The 12283-nt window shown below is 40.6% G+C and overlaps 1 protein-coding gene across 1 annotated transcript; it reads left to right on the top strand.

Moving 5' to 3' along the window:
* The first annotated feature begins 1865 nt into the window (after window positions 1–1865).
* LOC128377335 (E3 ubiquitin-protein ligase TRIM21-like) lies at window positions 1866–6140 on the top strand. The gene is made up of 5 exons (XM_053337275.1): window positions 1866–2050; window positions 2178–2304; window positions 2933–2984; window positions 3616–3717; window positions 5400–6140. Exons 1-5 carry the CDS (start codon window positions 1866–1868, stop codon window positions 5999–6001), a joined length of 1068 nt encoding a protein of 355 aa, XP_053193250.1. The 3' UTR covers window positions 6002–6140.
* The last annotated feature ends 6143 nt before the right edge of the window (window positions 6141–12283 follow it).

The raw sequence follows: 12283 nt of genomic DNA, 5'->3' as shown, positions 1-12283 counted from the left end.
TCAGGGTGTTGTGCAGGCGGGGACGCGATATTTATGAAACCCACACCTGCTGGAGGGTTAGGATTTTTGTGTTGCTCTTTTCTTCTAAGAGCCGGACAAACGGCGATCAGATGGCCTGGCTCATGGCAGTAGAAACACTCGCGGCTGTCACCCGCAGTTGGTGAAGTGCTTCTACGCATCAGTTTTGGTGATCGGTTTCTGCGCTCAGGCATTACATGTGAAGCACAAGGTGCCGGCATAGAAAAAACGCTTTTGTGGGTCAAAATGAATTCATCAGCTAACACAGCTGCTTTTGTGACGGATGATTCTTTTTGTTCATTCAGATAAACAACAATACGTTCCGGCAAACACTTTTTAAATTCCTCGAGCAGAATGAGCTCTCTCATTTCCGCCACGGTTTTAACATTACATGCCTGGCACCATTTATCAAACAACACGCTCTTGTCACGCACAAACTCAACATATGTCTGGTTAGCAGTTTTCTCACTATTTCTAAATTTCTGTCGATATGCTTCGGGGACCAGCTCATAGGCCTGCAGCACAGTCTTTTTCAAGATTTTATAGTCAAGGCTATCCTCAATAGACAGACTGGCACAGATTTCTTGAGCTTTCCCCACCAATTTACACTGGAGGAGAAGGGACCAGAACTCTTTGGGCCAACTCAAGGCGGCAGCTATTCGCTCGAAAGCGCTGAAATACGAGTCAACCTCGGACTCCCGAAATGGAGGGACTAAAGCAATGTGCCTACTAATGTCGAAAACAGGAGCAGAAACAGAGCTGCGGCCAAGAGGAGACACTGGGGTGGAGGCTACAGGGGCTCCTTTCTCTAGCTCGAGAGCCCTAATGCGCAGATGCATGGCTTGCACCTCTAGCTGCTTGTTTTTATTCTCTACCTCCTTTATTTGGAGGGCTATGCGGAGATCCTCTGTGGTCATATTACCCATGAGAGGATCTGTGGCCGGCTCAAGTGCCACACCAGCAGCGAGCATGCCAGCAGCCTCTGCCACTTTCACCTCTGCCATCGGTGCGTCACTTGCCGTGTCATCCGCAGCAGCAACAGCATCTGGTTTAGGTAGGACGCCCTGCTCCACCAACTCTGCACACAGCAACTGTTTGAGCTCTGCTTTCTTGGCACTGTATTGCACCTGCACCTTATAATAATTTGCCACAATCAATAGATCTGCTTTTTTGCATTTCTCCATTTTAGCCAAAGACGGTCTGTTCACAAAATCCTCCAGTGAAAACTCCATGATTCCCTCCACACCCAAAAAAAACTGCCAACCAGAAACATACTCACCGAACTTACCCGGAAAAAAAAACGAATACGCGACAAGAAGACGGACGAGCCCCCAATTCATGTTACGACCCAGTCTAGGGGTGCCTAGGGCATAACATGATTTGGCCCCATCTTCCTCAGCTCCCAAATAGCCACAGGCGAAAAAATTGTATATAAGGAAATATTTATTTACACAAATTAAATAGTGAATGTATAAATATAAATATAATACAAAATCAAACTTCAGGGTGGACCAAGGCCAAAATAACAAACAAAACAATCCTATCTGAAAATGAAGAAACTTACTCTAAGGAAACAAATAACAAGAACTTAGCTCCCTGGCTAAATAAACAGGAGAAAACAAGGTTAACAAAACTAGCAGTCCACCCTTACTAATCAACATAAACTATACAACCTATAGCTACTTTCAACGAAACCAAAACAGAGACAAAAGTGTGGCCGGTTGGGAGAGGAGGAGGACGGGGATTAGCTTGCTGCCCGCTGCCTGCTGTCTACTGCCTCCAGACTGTCGCCATCTTGGCTGCTTTTATAGCTGGCCCCTCCCAGCTGCAACCAATCGCAGGCCAGGATGCAAACCTCCTCAACCAATCCCCGCATCGAGACGGCGCACAGCTATTTGCCTGTTAAGAAAACCAAAGAAACACAGAGCACACAACAAGACCAAAACAAAAATATGACCAGTCATAACATAGGCAATGTGGAGATGCTGCCCTACATGTCCACCGGCCTACTGACAGAGTCTGGCATTCTTAGGCAAGTCCTCTCTTATCCACTTCTATCACCAGACATGGAGGTTTCGCTCACAATCCAACTTTCACCATTTATCAAGCAATGCAATGTGCAATGAGAATTAAAGTCTATTTTAACTTTTGCTCTACAGACTAAGTTTAGGGAAGCAATTCTGCAACAGGAAGCATCATCTGCGGTGTGATGCTTTCAGCAAGCCTCTAACCACAGGAAGCGCTGTTCATACACATCCTCACACAGACCCCACGTACAGCATGCATGTGCCTAGCTAGCGGAACATACCAGTTGCATATCGAAGCCATACCATATAAGGATATGTTCACAGGTTCAGAAGTGTGTCTTATCGGAGTGCCTTGGTAGCTGAATGGTTATGGGACCTTTGCTGCAGGTCATTCATCTCTCTCTCTCTCTCTCTCTCTCTCTCTCTCTCTCTCTCTCTGTCTCTCTCTCTCTCTCTCTCTCTCTCTCTCTCTCTCTCAAAAATAAGTCTATATACATTGATGTTTCATGTTTCAAAATAGACTAACCAAATGTAAATGACTACATGCTTTATGCTTAAATGATTCATAACAAAGGAGTAACTTAAACAGACCATTAAATGGTTACAGACCTATATCACATACTTAAATGTTAATGATTAAAAGGTTAAAGTATTACATGATTAAATGTTGAGTAAGAAAGTAATACAATGAAAAGAAATGAGTACTTCATTAAAGGATATGTAATAGCAATTTCAACTCCTTTGTAAAAAGACCCAACCTCCCACCTTCTCACCAAGATATCAGAATTGTAAATTCAGTTTATTTGCATCTCTACTACCTGAGATACCCATTCAAACCCTGTGTATTTTAAATTAGGTTGTCTAGACCTCTTGATTTCACACCTCAGGGGGTCGGTGCCGATACCTGCGAGAGACAAAAAGTGTTGAATCACACCTTAGGTAGGAGGCCGACCCCACAGCAGACATAGGACGTTAAACACACCCCAGAGGTGGGCCTTTCTCTCAGCTATAAATGTTGATGTTTTCCAAGGTTCGGGGTCCTTCTTCAATTCAGAACCGCTCGCATGTTTTGCTGATTGACCTTTTCTTTGCAAAGAAAATAAAACCTTGTCGGCCGGCAGAAGTCTCTATTTCATTCTTCACCAAGAGCACAGAATTTCAACGACAGATAAAAATATTAAGTGGCAAAAGAACAATTTGAGATTTACTTGCGTATGTGCGTGTTGGTAGGGTGGTGTGTGTGTGTGTGTGTGGTTTATGTTAATATTATATTTTTCCTCATAATTGTAATACCCAACATTTATTTATTTATACATTTATTTTGACATTTCCACTTTTTTAAAGTATATATTTTCAGGCTTTTTTTGCCTTTAATGTACAGGGCAGTGGAGATAGACAGGAAACAGGAGGCAGAGAGAGGGGGAATGACACGCAGGATAAGACTGCTCGGCTTGGGACTCGAACCGAGATCACCTGCAACGAGGACTATAGCCTCAACACATGGGGCGGGCGCTCTACCCGCTGAGCTATGCTCAACCCCGACATTTCCACTTTTTTTCTCTTTTTATAGATATGTCTGCTGCCACCAAACGGAAGGTCTGGCTGGTGTCTCTGGTGTCTCTGGTGATTCTGGTGATTCTGGTGGTTCTGATGTATCTGGCCTTCACTCACTGTGAGACTCAATTCAGTTCAATTCAATAATCATGACACTTGACATTCACACGCAACACACACACACACACACACACACACACACACACACACACACACCTCTGGGAGTTTGAGGGTTCTGCACTATCTTAGCTGTTCCTAGGACTGTACTCTTCTGGACAGAGACCTCAGATGTTGTACCTGGAAACTGCTGGAGCCACATCTCCCAGTCTGTGGCCTCCATGCATTGTGAGGAGCTTCTATGTCTTGATATCAGTGGCCTCTATCTCCTCTTTTGGCCAGCTTATTATACCAGTGGGGAATCTGATTGTAGCAACTACTTTTCTGAAAGGCCGCTGAGAGACTTAGTCGGCTCTTATCTGTGACACGTCCACAAAATCATAATGAAGTCCAGATGACGTTTTACTGCAGTTTATTTGAATGAAAAAATCAAAAAGGACTGACAAGCAGCTGTTCCACAAACATATAAAAACCATGATGTGATCGGACTGTGAGAATAAAGTGATGAGGCGATGGTGATGATGATGATGGTCAAACAGAAAATATCGGAGCTCTATTAATAAATCCCTTTGTCCAAAACTCCCGCCGCCACCCAGGTGAAACCACACTCATGTGTCAATCAATGCATGTGATGCAATATGTGCAGCTGAAGCAAATATAAACATAAACAAAACATATTTTGGCTCCTACACTGATGAATGGCAGGGCATACGTGTTGATGGCTCAGACCTTGTTCTTCTCTTTTAGCCAACTCTTCAAGACCTGCCTTACCCTATGTAGGTATCTGGCTGTGGCTGACTTCCTTGTGGCCTCCTTCACAAAATTGTGGCCGTCCTGTTCAAGCAGCGTAGCCTCTGTGTTTTTATTTTGTAACCTATTTAAGTATGCGTGTCTATAATACTTGGTTACAAAAGTATCTCCTTATTGCTAAACCCAACTGAAAAGTACAATTAGATCAGTCCACAGCAGCATAATGCAGTGTTGCAAAGTGAGTTTTGTTTCTCGAAATATAACCCCCCCTCCTCCAGCTCAGTTTTTTCTTTGTAACACTAATACGCTGTTGTATCTTAGTGTCTTCTTGATGTTACAAATTTCCAAGCACTCCAGTATCTATGTGTAGTGACATTGAGTCAGAGGCTTTCTGTAGTCAATCCAGGCAGTGTACAAGTTGGTCTGTCTGGTCTTGCAGTCTTGGGTGACTGCTCTATCTACCAGTAGCTGGTGCTTGGCTCCACTGGAATTTCTACCAATTCCCTTCTGGGCCCTGCTCAGGCCATGTGCCTATTCATCTTAGCCGCTATGATGCCTAACAGGAGCTTCCATGTTGTACAGAGGCAGGTCATTGGCCAATAGTTGGATGGAATCGTGCCCTTCTGGGGATCAGGACTGTCCTCCCTTGGGTAAACCAGTCTGGGTGCGTCCCATTCATTAAAAGTAACTGACTTGATTACATACTGTAATGAATACTTAAATATGCTTAATAATTGAAGTACAAGTAAGGACTTAATTACAATAATTTGAGTAGCTGTTCCTTCCTCCCTAGTTCCTTCCATCATGGGAAATATAAAACTCATATAAAAAACTGGCCACCCAGCTCAACTCAGTTAGGCTACTTGAAGGTAAAGTACATCCATCTGTCAAGTCTCAAGTTTTGAAAATAATTCCTCTCTAATATTTCTGTAGTGTTGGCATCCAAAGACGGGACTGTGGCTCCTCTGGAACTGAAGAGGGTCCAGCAGTATGCAGTGGATGTGACTCTTGATCCTGATACAGCACATCCTAATCTCATCCTGTCTGCTGATGGGAAACAAGTATATGATGGTGATGTGGAGAAGAATCTCCCAGACAACCCAGAGAGATTTTCCACAAATCCCTGTGTTTTAGGAAAGCAGAGTTTGTCTTCAGGCAGATTTTACTTTGAGGTTGAGGTTAAAGAGAAGACTGACTGGGATTTAGGAGTGGCCAGAGAGTCGATCAACAGGAAGGGAGACATCCCACTGAGCCCTGAGGATGGTTACTGGACTATATGGTTGAGAAATGGAAATGAGTACAAAGCTCTTGATGATACTTCAGTCGATCTCTCTCTGAAGTCTCGTCCTCAGAAGGTGGGGGTGTTTGTGGATTATAAGGAGGGTCTGGTCTCCTTTTATGACGTAGATGCTGCAGTTCTTATCTACTCCTTTACTGACTGCGCATTCACTGAGAAACTCTACCCATTCTTCAGTCCCTGTGTTAATGATGGTGGTAGAAACTCCGCTCCTCTGATCATCCGTCCTGTATATTAAACTGCCTGATCTAGTTTCTATGATCGGCAACTTAATGAGCAGCACCAACAATTATTGTGTTAATGATTATGTTTTAAATACACTGTAAATACAGCCACAGGAGTCTATACTAGCAGTCAGTGGATTAGAGACCTTACAATGATGATCAATTTAAAAATGAAAAGTTGGATTTTACTTTTAACGTCAGTGTCCTCCCATTATTTATTCATTAACCTCTTCATAGTTGATGGATCCATCATGAGAAACGCGAAGAGAAACCAACAGAGCTTTAAAATCTAGTGAATATCTCAACGTTTGTAAAGATACCAAGTCTGTATCAAGACTGAATGTTAGGGAAATATATCTACAGTGATGTTTAATATATAAAGATATTTTTTTCATTAAATGCAATGATGCAACCATAAAATTCACATCCATCATATTAAGGTACAGCCTAGTTTCATATTACTCTTTTTTAATTTGCTGAATATTTTAAATTATTGAATATTTGTAAAAATCCTTTGACTGCTGTTGCTTATTCAAAAATATGATATGTGTATTAAATTAGAATTGATCAACTTGTTTTTAAATCTGCATTGATTTTATTATTTCACTGTTTCTATTGTTTTATCTTTGATTGTTTTATTCTCTAATTATGTTATTGTTGATGTTTCATGTAAAGAACTTTGGATGGCTGATCTGTGTTTGAATAATTACCAAATAAAATTGTTTAAAAAGCCTCATAACAAGTTCGTGATGGATTGTTTTCCTCTCAAAGTCACTGAGGTTTGGACAAGTTGCCTGTGTTTCCCTCCTGTATCCAGCAGATGGCAGCATAACAGCACATGTAGTAGGTTGAACATGTTACAGATTTAGATTTTATGTAAACAGGTACCCCCAACCCCCTTAATTTTATTAATAATTTAACTAACTTTTATTCCACACAAAGACCCACAATATGGAAAACATAAAAATAATGTAATAATACAAATAAATGTTACTCCTTGTTCAGAAAAGCACCTAAATACATATTTCACTCTTCCAAAACCAGTTTAACCTGTACACTAAACATTCAGTAACATGTACATGTTCTTATCAAAGTTGTTAATACTTCACAAACCTGAATAAACAGGAGAAAAGATGAGACAGTTGGCGTCACTTCCGTCCAGTTCAGCCTCGCTCAGTAGAATGAACGAAGACACGAAAGTCCGTTCAGAAGAGGGTCCAACAACGAAGTAACACGCCACACTGCCCCCTGCTGGCAACACTGATATCTGCAGTGTTGTAAAAGTAACACGCCACACTGCCCCCTGCTGGCAACACGGACATCTGCAGTGTATATAGTAAAAGTAACACGCCACACATTGGCCCCTGCTGGCAACACTCACATCTGCAGTGTATATAGTAAAAGTAACACGCCACACTGCCCCCTGCTGGCAACACTCACATCTGCAGTGTATATTGTAAAAGTAACACGCCACACTGCCCCCTGCTGGCGACACTGATATCTGCAGTGTATATTGTAAGGAATATAAAATACTCTTCTCACATAAATGACATAAATAAACAAACCAAAATGACATAAATTGTGACCATACATTTAGTGTGCGTCACATTAGTTACACTAGGATAATATATAATCAAACCCTTTCTACAATGTTCTTACAGGTTACGCTCTTTTGCCTGTTTTCACATGAACACACACACAGAACAAAATGGCGATACCGTGCCGGAAACATGAATGCAATTTGAATATAACATTTCTCTTAACACTGCTACTCACTGCTGGCTGATACTCTTAACAATAGCTCGACATGAAAAACAGTTTAACCAGCTGATGCACGTCGGTATAATTAACTACAGAAGCAGCTTACTAAACACACTCCATGTCTCAAAATCATGTCACAACATTACCAAACTATTTCTAAAGCATTTACATTAGATACTTTTTTTTTGTTACTTTTACAATATACACTGCAGATGTGAGTGTTGCCAGCAGGGGGCAGTGTGGCGTGTTACTTTTACAACACTGCAGATATCAGTGTTGCCAGCAGGGGGCAGTGTGGCGTGTTACTTTTACAACACTGCAGATATCAGTGTTGCCAGCAGGGGGCAGTGTGGCGTGTTACTTCGTTGTTGGACCCTCTTCTGAACGGACTTTCGTGTCTTCGTTCATTCTACTGAGTGAGGCTGAACTGGACGGAAGTGACGCCAACTGTATCATCTTTTCTCCTGTTTATCCAGGTTTGTGAAGTATTAACAACTTTGATAAGAACATGTTACTGAATGTTTAATGTACAGGTTAAACTGGTTTTGGAAGAGTGAAATATGTATTTATGTGCTTTTCTGAACAAGTAGAGAAATGTTGTTTTTTTCCCAAGATGCCGCCAGCCGTTAAATTTCTCTGTTGATACCAACGTAAGTTTTGGTCTAGTTTTGGCTCCAGTACATTTCATACCGTTATGTGAATATTATCTGTTTGACTGTTTAAGCTATAATGTTAATATATTCATGTATATGGCATAATATAAGCGGTGTTGAGAGAAGTTAGCTTTGCCAGCCAGCAGCTCATGCATTTTTGCTAACTGATACATCAGCAGTATTTAGCTCTTTTTTTATTTGATTTCACACTGACAGAGGTTAGAGAGAAACTGTATTTGAGTGTTTTCTGATGTTGGATGTGAACTAAAATGTAAATGTAAGCTCAGTGAAAGGACTGAATGATAATGTGTTAAAGCAGCAGTATACTGATTGAACTGAGGGTTTAAATAGTGAATGAAAAATGTGTTTTATCTGGAGAAAGAGGTTATAAATACTCATTTATTTGTATTATTACATTATTTTTATGTTTTCCATATTGTGGGACTTTGTGTGGAATAACAGTGAAAACTGGGAAACATACAGAAAGAGTTATGATGAGATTAATTTTTGCATATTTGTAAATAAAGCATTGTGCTGAGTGAGGCTGAACTGGACAGAAGTAACACCAACTGTCTCATTTTTTCTCCTGTTTATTCAGGTATATTATCTGTATTCAGGCTCTCAGCTGAAACCTGTAACAGTAAGATGAGTGTAAGCAGGATTGTATATGTTATAAATTGAGTGAAGCCGATTTCTGTTTATATGAAATATGTTGAATTATTTTGAATTCACGTGCAGCTATATTTTTTTTGGCAGAATGATTTTTATTATTTACTATTAGTTTGGTTACACTGTCTTTTATTTTATTAGGTTAAATATGTTGGTATTGAGTTTACATCCACTAATCAGAGAATTAAGATGGAATGTGAATTGTATATAATTGTGTGTCAGAAATAAACAAGTTCAGGCATGAGCAAGACGCTAACTTTGGTCCTCTCTCTATTAATCCACAGAGCTATTTAATGTGTATATATTGGCTACGCAGTGCTCCCTAGCCTGTGTAACCCTTGCTGCTGGTCCAGATTTCCTCGAGGTCTGGTGCAGGTAACACACACATCAGAGAGAGAGGACAGGTTGGTAAAGGCAGGGACAGACTGCACACACCTCAACTTCCTCATCTGATTTAGTAACAACTACAGGAGAAAACAAAATACAAGAATTACATGAAAAGATTAAAACATTACAGGACAAACAGTGAGCTGAACTTTGGACTGACTGATTCTTTCAGAGCTGAAATAAACCAACACTGCAGAAAAAGAAGATAACAGGAGTTCAATCAGGAGGGAATTAATTTTTTAAAGTGACATTTATTTGATTGAACATGCCTATAATGAAGAAATGTGGTAAAGTCTGTGGTGATTAGACTCCATCATGATGTCATCATATTTATAATGGTATATCCCCTGTTAGAGTCTAGATACTGGTGGTGGTGATGAATAAAGGCAGAGCTGAGATCTGGATGATGAGAGGAAGACCAGATTCTGGTGATCTCAGAATTGACACAGATCAAAAGAAAACGTAGAACTGACATAGTCCAGCACATTTTTGTTCAGCTTTAGGCGTCTCAGACAGGCGTTTTTCTTTAAGGAGCCGAAGGGGACAACGCAACACCATGTCACGGGGTGAAACCTAAGGACCTCTGAGGAGTTTCTCTCACAGCGAATAACAGTAGAGGGAGACCTTCTTCCCAAGCGTTGTTGGCCTCTAAGCAAAAGTTCTGCAGCGGGGATTTTAACGCCTGGTGGAGCCTCTCCAGCGCCCCTTGACTCTCGTGATGGTAAGGACTTCTTAAGGACTACTTAAGTGTTTAACTTTTAGCTCTGTCATAATCTGTGCAAATACCCTTGACATGACATTTGTGCCTTGATCGGTTTGGATGGTTTTAGGTAACCCTGAAGTTGAGTAGAAACTTTGTGAAGGCTTTTATGATAGGTTTAGCTTTTAGATGGCCTGGGATTGGATGCGGGAGGCTGGGTGGCACAGGCTGATTGGGCTTTCCCACAACTGGACAAGCATTGTTATCAAAGTCACAGTTATTAAAAACCTTTAGTTGAGTTCAGAGCTGCTAACCATGACACAGATCACAGAGCAGGTTGACTTTAAAAGTTCCTCATATGAACTGTGACTGGTTTCCAGTATCACCTCAGTACTGGGATGAACTGCAACACAGTTAAACAGCTTAAAGTCAGAGTCATTTGTTCCTCTGAGTGACTTTAAAGTTCAATTAGCTGCTATTCTTCAAATTGTTTGTGATTGTGATGTGAATGAACCGTCTTATTGTGATCTGTGTGTGTGTGTGTGTGTGTGTGTGTGTGTGTGTGTGTGTAACCTGCTCTCACATCCTGTTTGCAAAGCAGATCTTAATCTCCATGAGATTTCCCACATAAATAACACTTTATAAAAATAATGATACATGTTTCTTCATAACATCATAAACAAAGATCTGAAGGTTACAGAATAAATGAGGGTTTATGTGTCCTGTTAAAAGTCTAAAACATTAGACATTTACAGTAACTGTGTTTGTACAGTGTAAGTCAACAGCCAGCCTCTCTGCTCACATGAACATGTTAAACATTGTTTATCCTTTAAAGAGAATGCAGTGAAGACTTTACAACCCAGAGCAATTCAGCAGTGTCTGCATTATATTTTCCACAGGCATCTCTCTATAGTATAGACTAAATTAGGTTGTTATAAAGATATAAACATTTAATAATACCGAAGGGTGTTTTTTTCTGTCACCTTTCATTATCTCTCGTTTGGATTGCAAATATTTACTAAATAGAGAAAAACTTGAGTTTTGTGAGGCCTTGAGTTAACTAATTATGAGAAATGGTTGGGAACATATAATAAACTATACTATATAACTACAAACACAATTACCATACCCATAGTTGAAGGATTTTGGAGTTATGTGTAGAGGAGAGACTGGCAATATTCACTCCTGTACAACAATAAATAGACAGTGTGTGTGTGTGTGTGTGTGTGTGTGTGTGTGTGTGTGTGTGTGTGAAAACAGGCAAAACTCAAAAGATTTAAAATGGCTGATGGACTCGTGTTCAAGATGGTGTCTGAGACCACATGTTGCTTTATTGGGCAACAGGCAAAGATACAACGCTTGAACTCAGATTGTATGTGGACTGAGAGCACGTATGCTCACCACATGTGGTGAGCATTCCTATGTGCTGACGCAACGTATGAATATGTGCTGACTGAGATCACGTATACTTGTCCAGAAACAAAGAGTATGTGAAGCAGAGCTCTAAACCTTTTGTTAAATCTGTGTGTAGCTTAAATTTATTTCAGTTCAGTTTTATTTATATGGCGTCAAACCACAACAGAAGTTATCTCAGGGCAATTTCACATAAACCAGGGGTCAAAAATCACAAAAAGATTCAAACACCATTTCCCAGACACAAACTGGTATTTATAGACACAGAATGTGCACACCTCTTGTATTCTTTAGACCAGAGGGGGAAATCCAGACTAAAATGAAAAAATGACCATGACAATAATCAAGTAGGAATTATTCACCACTGATTGGGTCCATGTGGGTTTTCTGTTGGTTGCCCACAGTCCAAAGTCCGAGAGGGCAAGATGACTATGGGACCCACATGGGCATGTTTGCTGGGTGGTTTATAGTCCATGTGAATTGAATGTGTCACGAGTTGTGCAGAGACACAACATACTGGAATACTTTTAAGCAACCATGCTCTTTTTCTCTCACATGAGGAAATGTGAAGTTTCAGTTTGACTCAGGCTCAGGTGCAGTTTCAGAGGATTGTTGTGTAGTTTTACGTGTAAACTTTGGCAACTTGACTTTTTGCTCAGGCATTACATTTAAACTGCAGGGTTATCAGCCAGGACAGCTGCATTAGTCACTGA

The sequence above is a fragment of the Scomber japonicus genome, chromosome 2, assembly GCF_027409825.1.
Source record: "Scomber japonicus isolate fScoJap1 chromosome 2, fScoJap1.pri, whole genome shotgun sequence".
Lineage (NCBI taxonomy): Eukaryota > Metazoa > Chordata > Actinopteri > Scombriformes > Scombridae > Scomber > Scomber japonicus.
The sequence above is the reverse complement of the archived record's forward strand: the minus strand, read 5'-3'. Positions and strand labels throughout refer to the sequence as shown.

Bases quoted from the DNA above. Each gene is read 5' to 3' on its own strand.
- LOC128377335 (XM_053337275.1), top strand. From the start codon at position 1,866: ATGCAAACCTCCTCAACCAATCCCCGCATCGAGACGGCGCACAGCTAT. The intron at 2,051-2,177 runs GCAAGTCCTCTC...TTTGCTCTACAG, and splicing joins ACAGAGTCTGGCATTCTTAG to ACTAAGTTTAGGGAAGCAAT. The intron at 2,985-3,615 runs GTAGGAGGCCGA...CTCTTTTTATAG, and splicing joins AGTGTTGAATCACACCTTAG to ATATGTCTGCTGCCACCAAA.